Source organism: Phyllostomus hastatus, unplaced genomic scaffold (genome assembly GCF_019186645.2).
Source record: "Phyllostomus hastatus isolate PE091 unplaced genomic scaffold, TTU_PhHast_1.1 phas_contig_210, whole genome shotgun sequence".
NCBI lineage: Eukaryota > Metazoa > Chordata > Mammalia > Chiroptera > Phyllostomidae > Phyllostomus > Phyllostomus hastatus.
The window spans coordinates 31,334,851-31,355,069 of record NW_025333737.1 but is presented as its reverse complement, the minus strand read 5'-3'; the positions used below and the strand labels follow the sequence as shown (position 1 = coordinate 31,355,069).

Sequence of the window (20,219 nt, the reverse complement as noted above, 5' to 3'; positions counted from 1 at the left end):
CTATCAACTGGGCTGCCCTGAGGATCATGCCCGCTTCCAGTGTCGGAAGCTCCCCTCCATGCGACTACAGTTTCCAAGGAACACTCTGGCGAAGGTCGTTTGATCCGCAATGCATGCTGGAAATCGTAGTTTTTTTTTGCCTTAGATCCTTTTATTTACCTAAACTGGAGACTTCCATTGCGGCGGAAGGGGTGGGGGAACGAGACCTCCTGCGAGTGTGTAGGCACTACCTTGCGCTCAATTCGGGCCTCAGCGATTCCGACCCTACTGCAGCAATCACTGTGACGTAATAAGCGGCCACGGGCAGCGTAGAGGTGAGAGGGAGGGCGCCGAATAGAAAACTCCGGGAGAATTCCTTCTCTTCCGTCTCTAACTAATTACGTAACACGGGGAAAGACTAGATGACCAATTGAGAGCCCCGGCAGGCTTGGCTGTTTCTGCTCCGCCTTTCCGTAACGTGTTTTGGTCTCGCATTCTGAGAGGCTCTTGCTCGGCCGCAGCGACCGGTTTCCGTGGCAACGGTAAAGCGCGGGAATTACAGATAAATTAAAACTGCGACTGCGCACAGTAATCTCGCTGAATTTTCTGACTTCTGGAGGGTCCGGGGGGTTTTCAGATCTTTGGGCCCCTGGGCCCGGAAAGCCCAGACGCTTTGCTCCTGAGTAGAGGTGAGAGAGCCTTGAGGAAGGGAGGAGGGCCCAAGGGGCGCTCCGGGGGACAGGCAAGAAACAGGTGTGGAGAGAGTTGGGGAAGGGACTTCTGAAGGATTGCAGGATGGGTGTTATATCTGGCAGGGGAGGGCGGAGGGTGGGACCTGAGAAGCCTAAGATATTGAGTATGGGATAATCGTGGGGAGGGGAACACTTTGGGGTCGCGGGGTGGTGGGAGGCACCAAGGATAAGGCGGGGGCTGGATGTGTCAGACGGCGAATTCTGATGATAGGAGCTGGAATGTGTCTTGGGGGGGCACCGCAATGTAAAGAGACGGGTCGATATATGTCAGAGGGGACCCTGAGGAAGAATAGGGGCAGGCATGTGTCTGGGAAGAGGAGGAGACAGGATTTTGAGGGAGGGAGAGCCCTTAAATGAATTCTAATGCGTTTCCGAGAAGAAACCAGAGGAAAATAGACGGGCGTCACTAGTCACAGATGCTGCTGGCGTGGATGTGCCTGAGGCTCCCGAGCTGAGTGCAGGCCAGTGGGAAACGCAGGGCAAGGACAAGGGTGGGGAGCCTTGATTGGTGTTGCTTTTGTTTTTGTTCATTTGGATTTTTTGCAAGAGAAAGAAAACAGCCAGGACAATTGGAGAAAGCTGAGGCCACCACCCAGTCACCCATGGTGGCTTTCTTTCCCTTGCTTGGAGAAAGGAAGAGATTAAAAAGGAAGTGAAAAACTGAATTTAAAGTGGTCTTAATTACAATGAAAAACGGAGAATTTAAAATCAAATTAAAGCTTTTGCTATATTAGCTCTATGGGTGATATGATTTTAAAGCACTCCAATCTCAAATTTCTCTCGTTTAAAAATGACAATGAAACTAAGTTGTTGTTTCTTAATGTTTTTATAGTGATTTATTTATATATACCTGTGTTTACGTGTTAAAGTTCATTGTAAAAGGAAGAGATGGACTTACGTGTGGATCGCGTTGAAGAGGTACAAAACGTCCTCAGTGCTATGCAGAAAATCCTAGAGTGTCCCATCTGGTAAGTCAACAGAAGATTCTATCGACTTGAGATTCTTCCTGGTATGACTATACCCTATGCAAATGAATAGAACTGACCTTACATAGTAAGAAGAAAAAAATTATAATGATTAGGCTATTATTAAAGTTGCTGCTTTTCTTAACTGAAGGGCTTTAAGAATATAGAAAATGACTCCTTTTTCTCCACTTTTCCTCCCCTCCCTCTCTATCTCCTGAACACACAGAGCCTCGTGTCTTCCTTAGTCTGCACATTGTCTTGGCTGGTTCTGCATTTGGGCAAGGATCTGGTTTGGAGTGAGTGGCACTTGGGCTTTCCATCCAGCTTTAAAGCCAGCTTGATCACTTGGAGTGGACAGACTTAATAATGGCAGAATAAAATGAGGAGTGATTGGTGTCTGTGAGTGGGTAGGATTTAGGGAGAACCTTTGGCTCCAACTAGCCCTGTATGTTTAAGTGAGAATACCGCAAGTCCTCAAAGCCACAAGTCTCTGACTGAGAGAGCCTTTGTCTTCGTCAGTAAAATAAAAAGGGAACTAGAATATTCAGGCTTTTTAAAAATTGAAGTATAATATGTGAAATGCAGAGATCTTAAGTCAATGAGTTGATTATATAACATGAGTATATATTGTTATATATCAGAACATATTTATATAACATATATGATAACATATATATGCGCACACGTATATAAGATCTGTGTTACCAAATCAAGGTACGGAGAACATTTTCATCACCCTGAAAAGATTTCTTGTCTGTGTTCAGGAGCTCTTATCTTGCCCACCCTCCATGACCCTTGGAGGCCTATGAATAGCACTGTAATTTAATATAATTAGTTTCTTATATAATTTAGTATTTTTTACTTTATGCATTTAAAAGCATTGCTTTGAGTCCTGGCTGGTGTGGCTCAGTGGACTGAGAGCTGGACTGCAAACTGAAAGGTCACTGGTTTGATTCCCAATTAGAGTGCATGCTGGGGTCGGGCCAGGTTGAGGGCGTGCAAGAGGCAACCAATTAATGTTTCTCTTGCACATCCATGTTACTCTTTCTTTCTCCCTCTCTCTGAAAATAAATAAATAACATCTTTTAAAAATAAATAAAATAAAATCATTTGAGAAGGGGGTTCATGAGCTTTACCGGCTGCCAAAGAGAGTCCATACACCACAAGGTTAACCTCATCATGCAGACTAGACGATCTCTATGGTATCTCTTAAACCTACAAAAGAAATTAAAAACCATACCTCAGAGCCCTGGCTGGCGTAGCTCAGTGGATTGAGCGCAGGCTGTGAACCAAAGTGTCGCAGGTTCAATTCCCAGTCAGGGCACATGCCTGGGTTGCAGGCCATGACCCCCAGCAACCGCACATCGATGTTTCTCTCTCTCTCTCCCCCTCCCTTCCCTCTCTAAAAATAAATAAATAAATAATCTTAAAACAAAAACAAAAAAAACCATACCTCAGTCTCTTGGTGAAAATTCAGAAAAATTATTGTCTACCTTTTTCCCTTTTAATCTCTTTACTCTGGTCATTTTGGCCTCCTAACTGTTTTTCAGACTTGAGACATATTCGCCTGCCTCTGAGTTTTTATGCTTGCTGTTTCCCCTGGAATGTTCTTCCTGTGATAATTGCATGGCTTGCAAATCTTGATCGAAATACTACCTCCTCAAAGAGGAATTTTCGGACAGTCTTATTTAAAATTACAACATTGCCACCCACCATCAACACACCCCTTGTGCCCTTTTCCTGTTTTATTTTTTTCTATAACTGTTATTACTGTCTGGCATTATATAATAGTTATTTAACTTTTTCCTCTATCCCCACAGAATATAATAAACTCCCTGAGGGCAGAGGTTTTTATTTGTCTACTTCCATATCCTCAGGAGTTAGAACAGTGCCTGGGATATATAGTAGCCACTTGGTAAACAGTTGTTGAAGATATTAAATAATACGCTAAATTGGTTCTTTGATAGTTTAGTGGTTTTTAACATGGTGATAATTGGTGGGTATGGGTAACATTCAGTAAATAAATTGGAAAGCTGCATCTATTGCTCCTTATCTTGAACACAAGAGAGTAAATTTAAGTAAGTTTTCCTTTGTGCTTCATGAAAGTTGTTTATCATATTTGGAGTCAAGTAAATAAGATTAAAGAAAGTGTTCCCTGGCTGATATGGCTCAGTGGTTTCAGTGCCAGTCTGCAAATGAACTGGAAGGTCATTGGTTTGATCCCTAGTCAGGACATAAGGCTAGGTTGTGGGGCGTTTGGGGGGGGGGGCTGGAGCCAGGCCCCCTGCTGGAGACAAGTAGTGTTTCTCTCTCTCTCTCTCTCTCTCTCTCTCTCTCTCTCTCTCTCTCTCTCTTTAAATATTTTCTTTATTTATTTTTAGAGCAGTGGGAGGAAGAAAGAGAGGGAGAGAAACATCAATGTGTGGTTGCATATCACAATACCCTACCAGGGACCTGGCCTGCAATCCAGGAATGTGCCCTGACTTGGAATCAAACTGGCGACCCTTTGGTTTGCAGGCTGGTGCTCAATCCACTGAGTCACTCCAGCCAGGGCTCTCCCTCTCTTTCTTCCTCCCTTTTCCTCTCTCTAAAAATAAATAAATAAAATATTTTTTAAAAGAGAGAAAATGGAAGTTGTGTTTTCAGAGAGGTACAGGATTTATAAGAAACTGTCCTCTCTCTTGCCCCTCAATGTTTCAGCCAAACAAAAACGAGAGCTAAATGGGATTTACAGCCTAATTTATGAAACATCAGAGCCAGAGAAGCAGAAAATGGCAATTGTGGGAAAAATTGCTTTTGAAAAGTCATGAAACTCATAATTACAAAGAGTGATCAAAAAGTCCTCAACAGTGTGGCATTTGGGTCCATTAATTTTACATTTCCATGGGAAATTAAACCATCAATTAAAAAACTGAGATACATAAAAATTAAAGCTGCAAGATGAAAGTTAATGCTAAATTTTCATATTAGTCAAATATTGTATATTTTGCAGCTTATATTTTTAAATGTTTTTTATTAGAATTATACTTAATTTTTAAACTGTTAATAAAACTGAATTCTAGTCATTGTTAAACTTATTTAAATGGAAAATTCTAGTACGGAAATCATAAGTACTGCCTTTTTTTTTTTAAGATTTTTTTTAAGGTTTTATTTATTTATTTTTAGGGAGGGAAGGGAGAGGGAGAGGAACATCAATGTGCGGTTGCTGGGGGTTATGGCCTGTAACCCAGGAATGTACCCTGGCTGGGAATCGAACCTGGGACACTTTGGTTCCCAGCCCGCGCTCAATTCACTGAGCTATGCCAGCCAGGGCTTGCCTTTTTTTTTTAATACAGGGCCTGGTACACTTTGCTGTTATGTCTTTTTTTTTTTTTTTTTTTAAGATTTTATTTATTTATTTTTAAAGAGGGAAGGGAGGAAGATAGAGAGAGAAACATCACTGTGTGGTTGCTAGGGGTCATGGCCTGCAACCCAGGCATGTACCCTGACTGGAAATCGAACCTGCAACAACACTTTGGTTCACAGCCCACGCTCAATCCACTGAGCTATTCCAGCCAGATGTTATGTCTTAATAAATAATTACTGGAAACACTGTTATTTACGGTAGCTGCAGAGTAGGTTTCCAACTTTTTTGAGGGCTCTGGAGATAAAATGCCTTCTGTTGTCCCCTAAGTCACTACTGGTGTTTTATTTTTGATAATTGGTAGTTCTTTGTAACTTCCTACTTATGATTATATAAAATTTTTGACTTTCAAAACAGTGTTCTAAAATGTGTATCTTGGGTAGTGGTGGTTATTTTTGGAACCCAACCTGCCTTCTCTTTTCAACTATGTTTCCATTTTAGAAGCCCAGAATGTAGACATGTAGTAGACCTAAAGTACTGATTGGTTTAAAAGTGTTTAAAATATTTGAGTCACTTTTAGAGTAAACATTTACTCTCATCAGGACCTGTTAGAGGAACATTGCATTTTTGTCTTTTTATTCTCATTCCCTCTTCAAGCTTTTTCTTCAGCAGTTTCTACCCTCTTACGTATTGGAGTTTTCATCTGTTCAAAGTTCGTTTAGAGCATGTTTGTGTTGTCTGGCTTGTGATTACCGTACTGAAATATAATTATGTTCAGAACGGAGGCAGTGGTGAGAACGAAAGCCATGTGGTTGGTCCAGCTAACTCCACTTTCTCCTACCGAGAATGTCTTTGATATCTAGCTTAGCTGAGGAGCAGTGATTTGTAACAAATCAAGAGTTCTCTTTGTCACGTTTTTGTTTTTTAGTCACATTCAGTCCCAGTAATAATACTAACATTAGTCCAGGTCATCTCGGGTTGTGAACATTTTCCCAAGTAGCATATAATTCTGTTCTCAGCGTAGCCTGCAGAGTGTGGTAGAGTGGGTGACAGTCTCCTTACAGGAAGCCTCGGGGTCAGTCAGGTGGAGTGCCTGGCCTAAGGTTACTCCACCGACGAAAAGGAGATCCGGTAGCAGAAACCGCCTTCTGACTCACTGGGATCTTGTCTTTTCCATCCTGGTCCTGCGTCAGAAGCCCCGTGATTGTAAGAGTTGTGTTACCAAACCTTTCACAACGAGGCTATTGTCCCCAGCTATTTTTTTTTTAAGTCTTGCTTTTATTTTCATGGGCTTCGAGGTCAGGCTAACGTGTGTACAAATGACAGTTTTGATATTTTCTGCTTCATTTTCCAAAACTTCTATCCATTTTTTCATTTTCACTAAATTTTATTATTATCTTTTTAAACTAATTTTGGATCTGTTTTTTTTTTTTTTTTAAATAAGATTTTATTTATTTATTTTTTTAGAGGGGAAGGGAGGGAGAAAGAGAAAAACATCAATATGTGGTTTCCTCTCATGTGATCTCCACTGGGGACCTGGCCTGCAACCCAGGCATGTGTCATGACTGGGAACTGAACCACTGACCCCTTGGTTCACAGCCCGCGCTCAATCCACTGAGCTATACCAGCCAGGACCATTTTTACTAAATTTTAATTTCCAGGACCATTTTCCGAATGCTGTTTCCTTTTCCGCCCCCAGTAGGGTCCTGTTCTGGTTTCATAGTTATTGATTGCCTTCTGCCTGCATTATCCCTCTTTTCCCTAAGTTTGTTTTTACTGTTCAATCGTCCCTGATCTGTTACCTCAGTGTTGGTGAAATTGGACCTTGGTCCTTGAGTTTGGCAAAGAAAGATTTCAGAGCCAGGAACTCAAATTATAACAGAAAGTGTATTTAGAAAGTTACAGAGGTAGCAGAGGTGAGCCGGCTGGGCTGCTAGGCTCAGGAAAAGCTACAGAAGCAGAAGAAGGGTCCTCGGTGCTTAGGAGCGGGAAAGGCAACGGTAGAGGGTCTGGGGTGGGGACTAGAGCGGACAGGAAAGAGGCAGGTGTGCTCCAAGAGGGGTAGCGCCCCCAGCTTTTCCTGTGACCCTTTTCTAAAAAGCTAAACATTTAATGAAAAGAACCACATCCCTGTCAACACAGGTTACCTGTTGTTTGATGTCCTGCCTGAACTTGGCCAAAAGTCCGTTGCTAAAGCTCTCAGAATGAAGGCCTAAACACCTAAAATAGCCAACAGGCTCCCAGCTGCTCAGGCTCTCAGCTATCTCTCTGACCTCTTCGGGTACTTCCTTCCGCTGGTCATTCCATCTAGCACATTACTTACCACTGCCTTTCTATACACCTGCATGGTCCTGCTTGAGTCTCTCTTCTCTGCTCCCTCTGCTGGGACGTTCTTTTCCCAACTGTTGCACAGCTTGTTTACTCACGTTACTCAGCCGTCCACCAAGGTCACCTTCCCTGAGGCTTTGCTGACCTGTGTGTGTTCCCCCAAACGCACTGCACTCCCCGTCCCACTCACCTTTATCTTTCTTTTTAGCTCTGTTCCCATGCATTCTTGTTTATTTCTCAATCAGCTGTCCACCACAACTAGAATGGGAGTTCTGTTAAGGGCAGGCTTTATTTTGTTCACTGCTGTGTTTCCATCTCCAAGAATAGTGTTTGCATGTAGTAGATGTTCAGTAAACACTTTCTATGTTAGTGAACGACGTAACCTCAGGAAGGTCTTGCGATTTTGTGGATAGGTGGGTAGGAATGGGAATTTGGGTGATATAGTTCCTTTTCTTGAAATTTTGATATTTTCCTAGAGTTTATATTTTTAGTTAGTATTTAAAAAAGTTATTGATTGATTTTAGAGAGAAGTGGGGGGAGGGGGGAGAGAAACACTGATTTGTTGTTCCACTTATTTCTTCACTCATTGGTGATTCTTGTATGTGCCCTGACTGGGGATCAAACCCACACAGCCTTAGTGTATAGGGAAAACACTAGCCAACTGTGCTGCCCAGCCAGGGCTCAGTATTTATTGCTTTGTTTTTGCAAAGTAATCATAAACGAAACATTATGTACCTCCTGAAGTGATGTAATAAAAGTATGCAATACCAAAACCGTTCTTGCCAAAAAAATTGAACGTGAATTTGATTGAGCCTGTAGGTCTAAGTTTACAGGAAATAGAGGCTAGAGGAATGTGTAACACCACTCACCACAGGGTTACAATCAGCAAAATCCAGAATGTGGGAAATTCTACAGGTCAATTCATTGTTAAATTTTTATGAGACAGTGAGGAAAATTAGAACATTAACTATGTATTAAATGATATTAATGAAGTTATTTTTTAGAAGTAGTGATGTTTCATGGTTATTCTAAAAAAAGTGTCTTTTAGCCCTGGCTGGTGTGGCTCAGTGGATTGCGTGCAGGCCTGCGGGTCAAAGGGCCGCCAGTTTGATTCCCAGTCAGTGGGGGCGTGTGCGAGGCAGCCACACATTAATGTCTCTCTCTCTCCTTCCCTTCCCCCTGTCTAAAAATAAATACATAAAGTCTTTCAAAAAATAAAAAAAAATTAAAAAGTCTCTTTTGAAGATAGATTCTTAAATATTTATAGATGAAACGGTATGATGGCTAGGATTTATTTTAAAGCAATCTGGACCTTGTGTGGGTGTCAGCCGTGGACGAAATAACCTTTGGCTGTGAGTTGATAACTGTTGAGACTGGGGTGGTACAAGGGAGTTTGTTTTACGTTTTACTGTTTCTTTTGTGTAAATGCTTGAAATTTTCGCTATGAAGAAATTTAAAAGGCATACAAGAAGTTTTTGTCTTTGTGGAGCTTAAAGTTTAGTTAAGATATAGGATGTGCACCCACTGATGACTCAAAAAAGTATATCATTGAAACCTAATTGATGTGAAGTAGTATTGGATAACCTTTTAAATGCTATAGATACAATATAGAATATTGAGAAGAGTAGTATATATCCTGTTCTTATGTCTGAAAGCTCCATGAGGCTAGGGATCACATTCTCTGCTGTATTTTTGGCTCCTCGCACAGCAGACATTTAATAAACATTTATTGAATTAACTTAACCCTTACCTTGACTTAGTTACAGCCACTTAAAGTTGAACTTCTTTACTAAGAATGTATTTATTTTTTAATGAATTACTGAGCTACATTCATTTTGTTTATCTTTTTTCCCCTTACCCTTCTAGTCTGGAGCTAATCAAAGAGCCTGTTTCCACAAAATGTGACCACATATTTTGCAAGTAAGTTTGAATGTTTTATGTGACTCCGTTATTAGCTCTTGTACTTATTCTTCATAACACAGGATACACCTTCTTTTATAGAAGTTTTAGCTTCTCCAATTAAGTAAAAAAGAAATCTCCAACTTGATTTCATTCTGTCTCAGAGGATGCTCAGAAAGTCCCCCTAAGTTGGTTGGAGCCGTAGTTCCTAGTAAATACGAACGTATTTACATAGCGGGACGTCAACTCACTTGGAACAGCTGTTTGGTTTTTTGTGTGTGCATGGGTGCAAGCAGATTGCAAGCAATTGTGAAATAAACAAAATGTGCTTCAGCCTTGCAAATTTTTCTTTTCTGTACATTCTGTGTGCCCCTTCCCCCTTTTTTTAAGATCTTATTCATTTATTTTTGAGACTGAGGAAGGGAACGTAAAAGGGAGAGAAACACAATGTGTGAGAAAAACATTGACCAGTTGCCTGTCACATGCCCCCAATCCAGGGCCTGGCCTGCAACACAAGCATGTGCCCTGACCGGGAATAGACCTGGTGACCTTTTGGTTCGTGGGACAACACCCAGCCCACTGAGCCATAGCAGTCGGGGCCCACTTTACCCCTTTGAAGGTTCAGCATTTGTCTGCTTCATAATCCTTTTAAAGATAGCAAAGGATCTGATATCAGTTTATATTTAGGCTGAAATTCATTCATACCAATGATTTAAGTTGTATTTACATTTTTAAGAATCTTGCCCTTTGAAATGAAAATGTTTCTTGATGGAAGAATTTCAGAAAAAGTTTGGTAGGTATTTTGGTGGAACAAGAGGATTTCTCATTTCCATGATGTTAAGCTATGGTTTGAGACTGTCCCTGAATGCCAACTAATTTTGGTATTTTTTTTCTTCTTTTCCAATTGAAAAAGCAAGCCATGTTCATGGTAATGTATTTACTAGCACAAACTATAATTCCCTTCTTACCCCAAATCCCTGCCTTCCTCTTCCCTCCCAGAAACAACTTCAGTGATCAACTTAGGTATCTTCTCAGGAATTTTTAAATTTGAAGAGTTTTTAACTTGGGATTTGTTGGGTTTTATGAATGTCCTAGAATTATATTCAATTTTAAGTTCAGCTGTACTCGTATTAAAAACTATGGGCATGTACAATTTGGGGAGAACACAGTGCATCATTTTCATCAGGTTATTAGCATGTTTCCATAACTTAAAGAAGTGAAGAGCATCTGTACTGAGGACAGTGAGGGCCGGCTGCAGCCGAGGGAAAGCTGTTCGCTTTGGAGGGACATGGTCTGAGCACTAGTCTGCCAGCTCGCTGGCCCCCTCCTCTGTCTGCGTTCTGGCCCCTTCCTATTCGTCTGTCCTCACAGGGACCCAGAGCCCGTTTCCACTGTCTCTCCCCGCTTTCTCCAGTCACCCCACTGGCCTAGATATGTTCCCACTAGTTCCCTTCCAATCCCCAAGGCCCTGCTCCTCAGCTAGGTGCCGGGCAGCACAGCCTGACCTCTCTGCTACTGGCAATTTTCAGTTTTGTGGCCTCTGGAGGGATGTTTCACAAACTCTGTAGTGTGGGACCAGTTTCTTCATGGATTGATACTTTTGTGAAACAAAATTTAAAAGTCACAGTATTTGCCCTGGCTGACATAGCTCAATGGATTGAGTGCGGGCTGCAAACCAAAGTGTCGCAGGTTCGATTCCCAGCCAGGGAACATACCTGGGTTGCAGGCCACGGCCCCCAGCAACCGCACATTGATGTTTCTCTCTCTCTCTAAGATTTTATTTATTTATTTTTAGAGAGGGAAGGGAGGGAGGGAAGGGAGGGAGGGAAAAATAAAGATTTTATTTATTTTTAGAGAGGGAAGGGGGGGGGGAGAGAGAGAGAGAGAGAAACATCAATGTGCAGTTGGGGGGGGCCATGGTCTGCAACCCAGGTATGTGCCCTGGCTGGGAATCGAACCTGGGACACTTTGGTTCCCAGCCCGCGCTCAATCCACTGAGCTACGCCAGCCAGGGCACAAAATCTTTTAAAAAATAAAATAAAATAAAAGTCACGGTATTTAAAAGGTTACAGATAGCTGAAGATTAACCTTTTAAATGTGGAGCTTTCACTGTTTCTGGATGAGAATCTTTGTGAAATACACTGTGTGTCTTCCCGTCACCTTGAGTGATGAATACATGGTATTATAGTGAGTAAAGGAAAAATCAAAGTACAGACATTCATTACTTTGAGAGCTTGTGGAAGAAGGGAATTACAGGAAGAGGAAATAATATGAGCAAAGATACAAAGAGAACAAAGTAGAATGTGCCTAGAAAAAAAGAAATTATGCATACATGTGTAGTCGTTGTGTGAGGACAGGAAGGAGCCCTTCAGAAGTGAGCTGGCATTTGCAGGAGGAGGTGGAAAGGGTTGGAAAAAGAAAATAGGTGCAAGAGAAATAAAGTTATTATTCATAAGCAGAGAAATAAAGTTATTATTCATAAGCAGTAATGAAAGAAAAGGAGAATAATTCTGTGCCCTGGCTGGTGTGGCTCAGTGGATTGAGTGTCAGTCTCCTAACTGAAAGGTCACCAGTTCAATTCCCTGTCGGGGCACATGCCTAGGTTGCCAGCCAGGGCCCAACCAATCCATGTTTCTCTCCTCTTCTCCCTCCTTTCGCCTGTCTCTAAACATAAATGGGTAGAATCTTTTTTTTTTAACAAATTTTTTTTTAAGATTTTATTTATTTTTAGCGAGGGAAAGGAGGGAGATAGAGAGAGAGAGAGAAACATCAATGTGCGGTTGCTGGGGGTTATGGCCTGCAACCTAGGCATGTACCCTGGCTGGGAATCGAACCTGCGATACTTTGGTTCGCAGCCCACGCTCAATCCACTGAGCTATGCCAGCCAGGGCTAGAATCTTTTTTTTTTAAAGGAGAACAATTCTACAGAAAGATTTTGAGGTCATTTGATCTCAGTTAAGTTGGAGATGAAAACATCTGTTGAGATTGAAAGGGTTAATTGAAGTGGGCAACCGGGGGAGAGTGAGAAGGGCTTGTGACTCCTAATATGGAGAATATGATAAGCAAAAGAACCAGCCATATTTTAAGTGCTATGTTAGAACTAAAAGTATCATGTAATTCCCATGTGACAGATCCACTTTTTCATGGAACCTCTTCTGTAATACCTTTATAATCGGAATAACACTTTGATCTCTATGTGAGGAAGCTGGAGAAATGTCCCAAGCATTAATGGTATTTTCACAGGATGAATTCTAATTGCTCATAATAAAATAGCGCTGTTAACTGGGGTAAGCCTGTAGTTCTGAAATCTTACGTGATATATACAAAAAACATAATAGTACCAGTCTAGAAAAAAATTACTTAGTTTATCCATGCATTGTCTTACAGTTTCCAAACAACTGAAATGTGTAATATTTTTTGGAAGATCTAGAACCACATTGTCCAAAGAGATATAAGATGAACCATGAGTGTAATTTAAATATTGTAGTAGCCACATTACTAAAAAGTTTTTAAATATTATAGTTACATATTTATATATATTTAACCCAATTGTGACCAAAATTTTACCAATTCAGTATAAACTATATTAATGAGATATGTGCTTGACATTCTTTTTTTTTCCCTTAAGATTTTATTTATTTATTTATTTATTTATTTATTTCTAGAGAGGGGGGCAAGGAGGGAGAAAGAGAAGGAGAGAAACACCAATGTGTGGTTGCCTCTTGCACTCCCCCCACTAGGGACCTGGCCCACAACCCAGGCATGTGCCCTGAGTGGGAGTTGAACTAGCGACCCTTTGGTTTGCAGGCCAGCACTCAATCCACTGAGCCATTCCAGCTGGGGCTGACATTCTTTTTTCTTTCTTTTTTTTTATAATGAGTTTTCAAGAGCCTTTGTTTTTTTATGCTTACAGCATACATTAGTTCAGAGTAGCCGCACTACAAGTACTGAGTAGCCACGGGTGTCTAGTGACTGCTGTATTGGGCAATGCAGGTCTAGGAACTTACTGCTCAAAGTAGGACTCATGGACCTGCTGCAACCATATCACATGGGAATTTTCAAGAATCTCAGCCCTACTCTAAACCTTCTGGATGAGAATCTGCATTTTAACAAGATTCCCCGGGAGAGTCTTACACACATTGAAGTTTAAGAAGCAGTGTTCTGGAATGATGACCTTCATATACACTTATTTGGAGGATAGTAAGAGGAGCCAGATCAGGGATGGCTGAGGCCTAAAGACCAGATAGATCAAATAAAGCAAGTCTTAGAGTCAACTAAGGAAATCCAGGTAAGTGGTGACTTAGTATTAGGAGGGTTTGATGGCTAAATGAATACATTAGATCATAATATCAGGGAATTTTGGAGTCTAGAAACCATTTGATATGGCAGAGGTCCAGAAGTAGGCAAGAGATGGATAATCTAGCAAGTAAATCAAACATAGTCCCTCAGGAGTCTAGCAGCAAAAGTAAGCAGAAATTTCAAGTGGTGGGTATAAGGGAAGAAAAGTAGCAGGGTTACAGCCGCTGGAGGCTAAAGGTTAGGGGTAAGACTTGTCTTTGGGAGACAAAAGCCACGCCCCATGGGATTGCAATACCCGGCAAGGCCCCCAGGCACAGTCTTCCAGGTAAAGAGCACGTGGTGGATTCTTAATGGTTGGAACTGAAGTACAAACAAGAGGTCTGATCAAGAAAACAGAACCTCGTTATAGAAACTGACAAGGTTTGGTGGGACCAGCAACGTACGTGGATGCTAAGCTGTGGGACTCTCGTTACTTATTTCCCTTAACTGGCGACCATATTGGTCCATAACCTTAGTTCTATCTACAGCAATGCAGAGCACCCAATATCATCCGAGTCAGCCCATCTTTATTTTGCCTAGACTTAGAACTCTTAATTTATTGCTTCCTGCGAGGGTAGACTTGGACACGGAACTCAAAATTAGAGTTCGCACAATATTGTTAAACCCTCCAGGCTGTGGGTGCGATGCGCTGGATTCTGTGCCGCCAGTTCCTGGCCTCTCGGTTCCGCCCATCCTGTGCAGCATCCCGGCGCTGCGCTACTGCCGCGCTGCCTAATGGCTGCGGCTTCGTGGGAAGGTGCCGAGTTTTTAAACGGATTACAATCATTTTACTTGAAATACTTACCATTTGTGTCTGATTTACAGCATAAAGTAATAATTATTATTAAATAGACCTTATTAGCTCTTTAATGCGTTTTATTTGCTCAAAACAGTCAGCCATATGCATGGAAGTTCAGTTTTCATAGATCATTGCTTATGTAGTTTGGTTTTTTCCTCATCCAGCATCTAAAAACGATTAAAGCCATTGGTGGTAATTCACCTGTCATTACCTTTAGAATGGCTCTTAATGGCAGTTGTGAGATTATTTTTTTCATGGCTCTTTGCCTTTTGAATATCCCCTCTACAAAAAGGAGTAACTTGAATTGTTCTTTTTATTCTTCATAATTTCTAGATTTTGTATGCTGAAACTTCTCAACCAGAAGAAAGGGCCGTCACAGTGTCCTTTGTGTAAGAGTGATATAACCAAAAGGTGTGTGACCGGGTGGTGACGGGAGGCTAGAAGCAACAGGAAAAAGTGGACATTCCTTAACACCCTAGCTGGCGTTCCTATGGAACTGTTCCTCAGTAGGAAAATGTGTAAAAGGGTGTATGGCTGACAGGATAAACGATTTCTTAAGTTATTTTCCTGAAAGTTTTATGGTACCTTCTACAGATATTAGTAATTCGTTGCCTTTTTCTAAGGCTTTTCAATGGTGCAAGAATTTGCAGCCTTATCTAAAGTAGGGCTGTACCACCTGCCCCCATTGTCTCCTGATCCTTTTATTTTTCTTCCTTGCACACTCAATTGCTACTTAATTATTTACATACACACAATGTATTCATATATTGTGCATCCCGGCAGGATTCTGGCCAGGATTTAAGTTCCATTAGGTCACTGGCTTTGTCTCAGTCAGCACTATTTTTCCAGTGTTTGGCAGATAGTAGTCCCTCAGATATTTAAAGGAATACATGAATTATATTGTCCTACAACTTTCCTAAATCAGATTCTTTCTTTGGATATTGTCATCTCTCTGTGCTTTTGAAATAATGTGATCCATATTTGATAGAAACCCCCCAGAGCTAGAAGTGAGGGGTTGGGTGGGTGGGGTGCAGATGTTAAGAATAGTACATTCTCTGTGCAGTGGATGTACATCCACTGTGTCATCGGATTATTGTTTTAGATAGTTACAAGCTTTTGATAGGCCTGAATGGCAAAAAATGTATATATACACATATATATATAAATGCTGATGTCGATGTTTTGATTATGTGATATCACTGTTAGCTCTGTTCTTTGAATATAGTTTTTCTAATGTTGCCACATCTTTTTAAAATTAGTTTACATGTCTTTCCTTATGTTAGTGCCCTTAAAAAGTTGATAATTGCTCGCTGAGTATGTCTCTCAATTAATTTAATTTCAGAAGCCTACAGGAAAGTACAAGATTTAGTCAACTTGTTGAAGAGCTGTTGAAAGTCATTCAGGCGTTTGAGCTGGACACAGGATTGCAGTGTAAGTGTTGCGTAGCCCCGGGGCCCAGTGCTCAAGCGGCTGTTGTTGAAACTCAGGAGGTGGTTTACGCAATTATTTTCTAAGAATAGGTGATAACACCTTTTGGTCTAGGTCAGGTATCTCTAATCTTTTTGGCAACAGGGACCAGGTTTTTCCAAGAAAGAGGTGTGGAGTAGGGAACAGAATGTGAAGGGGACGATACAGGACAGGAGGCAGGGCTCAGGTGGGGTGGGGGAGGTCAGGAGGCGGAGCTCAAGCCAGCTCCACTCACCTGCTGTGCAGGGGGCCGGGGGCGGGGCGGAGACAGAAGGCAGACCTCAGGCAGATTCTGGTAGGTGGGTGGTGGGGTTGGGGACCCCTGGTCTGGGTTATTTTTAGCTCTCTACCTGTAATCCAGTTGTTAAATCATTTCCCAGTGGAGAATAAAGTGGTCTCACATTTCATTTTATCAGTCCTAAGGGGCACACTTGTCACATTTTAAGGTCTTAAAAATTAAAGACAGTTTATCACCAATAGTGTGTCATTGTTCAATTGTATGTTTTCTTAGTGGCATAGAAAATAATGGTGCTTTTTACATTGTTGGTACCTTAGATTCAGTGAAGTATGGTATTAATAGGCAAATTTGTTAGTATCAGGGTGGGGAAAAGGAGCAGAAATAACTTTGACCATCTGTGTGTTTCCTAGCAATAGAATTAACAGAGTTGATTTTAAAAATTATAAGTGAACTTGCACGCATTGTCTTAATACAACAAAGAACATGCACAGGATTTCTCCTGGTTCTCTGATTGGTTACAAGTAATCCATTTTTCCAAGCATAAAAATGTTGTCCTTTGTAATTCACAGTTGCAAATAGTTACAGCTTTTCAAAAAAGGGAACTAATTCTCCTGAGCATCTAAAGGAGGAAGTTTCTATCATCCAAAGTTTGGGTTACCGAAACCGCGCCCTAAGACTTCGGCAGAGTGAGCCTGAGAATCCTACCTTGGTAAAGCCCTTTTTGTTTATTCTGGTAAAATGTCTTTATTAGGTACTGCGAATTAGTGAATGTGGCGTATGATCATGGACTTATTATATACGAAGTGAATGTGGCGTATGATCATGGACTTATTACATACGAAGTCAGTAAACGAGGTCAGATGGTAAAGTAAGTGGCCGGACAAGTGTCCTAATGGCTGGGCTAGAGGAGCCGAGAGCCCGGCCGTGCAGTTAGTTTGCCAGTCCCTTTCCAGGCCTTTTCCAGGCGTGAGGAAGTGCATCTATTTTATTTCCTCTGAACAGTTGCCTGAAAAGAAAATCAGTTTTTATGATTGAAAATTGCTTCAGTTTAAAAGGTATAATTGTCAAAAAAAAAAATGAGTGATTTGTTCTGTTGTTACTGATATGAATGAATAATGGAGATCTCAGAAATAATAGTTGTTATGATACCAGCATTCATTTTTCAGTAAATGTTGAAAGGCTCAGAAAGAAAAAGCAAAACTTATTCGGAGTAATGTTGGGTTTTTAAAAATATTCTTTCTTATACTGTATGCACTTAGGTTTGCTGGGTTTTTATTGTTTTTATGTATTTTTTTAAATTATCTTAGTTGCTAACCCTGTTACCAGATGTGATTGGAAATGTGTGCTAATGAATCTTATTCTCTTTCTGTACTGTAATATAAAGTATCAGCTTCAAAATACGCTTTTGTTTTAATTTATTGATTTGAGATAGAGAGAGAGAGAGAGAGAGAGAGAAACATCGATTTGTTGTCCCACTTATTTATGCATGCACTGGTTGCTTCTCGTACACGCCCTAACCGGGGATCGAAACCATAGCCTTGGTGTATGGGGACGATGCCCTAACCAGCCGAACTACCCGGCAGGGCCCGACACGTTCTTTTCTTATACTTCAGGAAATTACACAGATGATACATGTTGTTTAGAAAAGTTTAAAACAACAGAGGAAAAAATATTCAAACCATTAGAGCATAACATACATTTTGATGTGTAATTTGCCGAGTGATTTTTCCAGGTGTCATAAATTTTAGCACGTTTATTATGGTCTATTTGTTTTTTTTTGTTTTGTTTTGTTTTTCCAGTAGCCTTGAGTTTCTCTTCAGCAGGGGGGGAAAAAAAAAGCAAAGGACTGGTCAATAGTTGATTGTTTTTTATTGCTTAAGCAGGAAACCAGTCTTGGTGTCCAACTGTCTAACCTCGAAATTGTGAAATCTCTGAGGACAAAGCAGCAGGTACAATCTCAGAATAAGTCCGTCTACATTGAACTGGGTAAGAGTCTCAGATTTCTTAAGTTTAGAATAGTGGTTGCTAGATTCTTTGTGTTACACTTTTACCGGAAACCTTGGTGATAATTGACACAATTGCAGGGAACTTTGAGAAGTGAAAATAAAATAATATTAGCCTTATGGTGAATTTATAAATAATGCAAAAGATGAAGCTCTTATCTTGAAGAACCTTACTTTATAAAGACAGCAAAAGAAAGATGTCTGGTTATAAGTATGTGTAAGTAAATACACAGCATGTCTTTGAAAAACGTTTCTTTCAACATCGTTTTGTTATAACATCACGAGATGTTAGAGGAAAGTACAGTAACTCTTGTTTATATCAGTTATTCTGTGGATAAGGTTGGTTTTGTTATATGACAATTTGCTTGAAGTGGCAGAAACAATTGACAATATCAAGTGAGGACTTAACTGTACTTTGGAAAGATGGATAAGAAAGAGTATGATTGGTTGGTGACAGCATTTGGAAGGATCCAACATAAATTGTACTAGACTAGAAAGACTTTTTTTTTAAAGACTTTATTTATTTATTTATTTATTTATTTATTTATTTATTTATTTATTTGTAGAAGGGGGGAAGGGAGGGAGAAAGAGGGCTAGAAACATCAATGTGTGGTTGTCTGTCACACACGCCCAACTAGGGACCTGGCCCACGACCCAGGCATGTGCCCTGACTGGGAATCAAACCAGCGACCCTTTGGTTCACAGGCCAGCTCTCAGTCCACTGAGCCACACCAGCCAGGGCGAGAATGACTTTTAAGAAGAGCTGAGCTCGGTTTAGGTAGTTTTCTCTAATTTTCTTATCCTTTGGAATATATTTATAATTAGAAAGAGCAGCCCTGCTTTGGGCTGCCAAGTGCCACCATATGTTTACCGTAGCACTCACCAGATTCTCTGGCAATTATTTGTATGTCTTTTTCAAGTTCCTAGACTTACGCATTTTTTATTTTGATTATTTTTGTGACACAATAATAATCAAAATTATAATAGCCGATATTTAGGGGCACTTAGTGTAGTCCAGGCCCTGTTGTACTTTACTTGTAAAACTCACGTGAGAGGCCTGACGAACCCCATGAGTTGTTACTGTTATTACATCTATTTTACAGATGAGGAGACTAAGGCACAGAGAGGTAGTGAAGCTAGTAAGTGGCAGGGCCATGATTCCAACCTAGGAAATCTGGCTTCAGAGCCTGTGCTTATAACTACTTCTCTGTACTGCCTGACATATGTATCATTGCGCCTGTCATATAGTGGGTGCGTAGTAAGTACTCCTTGAATTAATATCTGTTTTGCAAAAAGTGTTTCTTTCTTTTTTTTTTTTTAAGTTTAACCTTTCGGTACAAATTCTTTCATTGATTTGGTATTTGATGAATTTTTTAGGATCCGATTCTTCTGAGGATACAGTTAATAAGGCAAGTTATTACAGGTGAGTCAAAGGGAGCCTTCGTCTGCGAAGCTGGCGTTTTTGTATTTTGTTAATGTTAAGGTTTGGTATATTTTTTTTAGGTTAGAATCAAGGCATTAAAATACACCGTTTTCTTCCATCTCATTGTATAGCTGCGAAAATACCCTTTGTGTTTGTTTAAATTCTTTTGTTTAAAATAACAGCTCTTCACAGACTCACTCCAGCAGATGGTTCTGATCTGTGCTCGCTCAGCTCCTCATGCACTACAGTGTATTGACACTGTGGTAATCGTGGTCGATAAAAATATTTGAGGACTCCTTTTTATTTTTTTAAGATGTTATTATTTATTTATTTTTAGAGAGAGGGTGAGGGAGGGAGAAAGAGAGGGACAGAAACCTCAATGTGAAAGAGAGACATCAATCAGTTGCTTTTCATACACACCCTGACGGGAGACCAAACCTGCAACCTAGGCATGTGCCCTGACCAGGAATCAAACTGGCGAGATTTTGCTTTGAGGAATGACGCCCAACCAACTGAGCCACCCACTGGTCAGGACTCCAGGACTCCATTTTTCTTTGCTTCCTCTGTTTCTCAGTTCTATCTATTCCTCAAACTTAACCTATGTGAATTATACAAAAATCTACAAGCAGCCCCAAACTGTGTTACCCAGCAAATTGCTTTCCTTAGAAATTATTCCTTGACCTTA

General features: G+C 40.7%; 1 protein-coding gene across 6 annotated transcripts in view; it reads left to right on the top strand.

Moving 5' to 3' along the window:
• The first annotated feature begins 174 nt into the window (after window positions 1-174).
• Window positions 175-20,219, top strand: part of BRCA1 (BRCA1 DNA repair associated) — a 53,233-nt gene continuing 33,188 nt past the window's right edge. Inside the window, exons 1-8 of one of the 6 annotated variants that reach the window (XM_045837011.1) lie at window positions 175-314; window positions 1,601-1,699; window positions 9,234-9,287; window positions 14,737-14,814; window positions 15,746-15,834; window positions 16,678-16,817; window positions 17,989-18,094; window positions 19,489-19,534. In XM_045837011.1, coding sequence (XP_045692967.1) covers window positions 1,620-1,699; window positions 9,234-9,287; window positions 14,737-14,814; window positions 15,746-15,834; window positions 16,678-16,817; window positions 17,989-18,094; window positions 19,489-19,534 — 593 coding nt within the window. In that variant the 5' untranslated portion in view covers window positions 175-314; window positions 1,601-1,619. Of the gene's footprint in view, window positions 669-1,563; window positions 1,700-9,233; window positions 9,288-14,736; window positions 14,815-15,745; window positions 15,835-16,677; window positions 16,818-17,988; window positions 18,095-19,488; window positions 19,535-20,219 lie in introns of all 6 variants that reach the window. The other 5 variants (XM_045837010.1, XM_045837009.1, XM_045837008.1 and 2 more) reach the window with 5 other exon arrangements.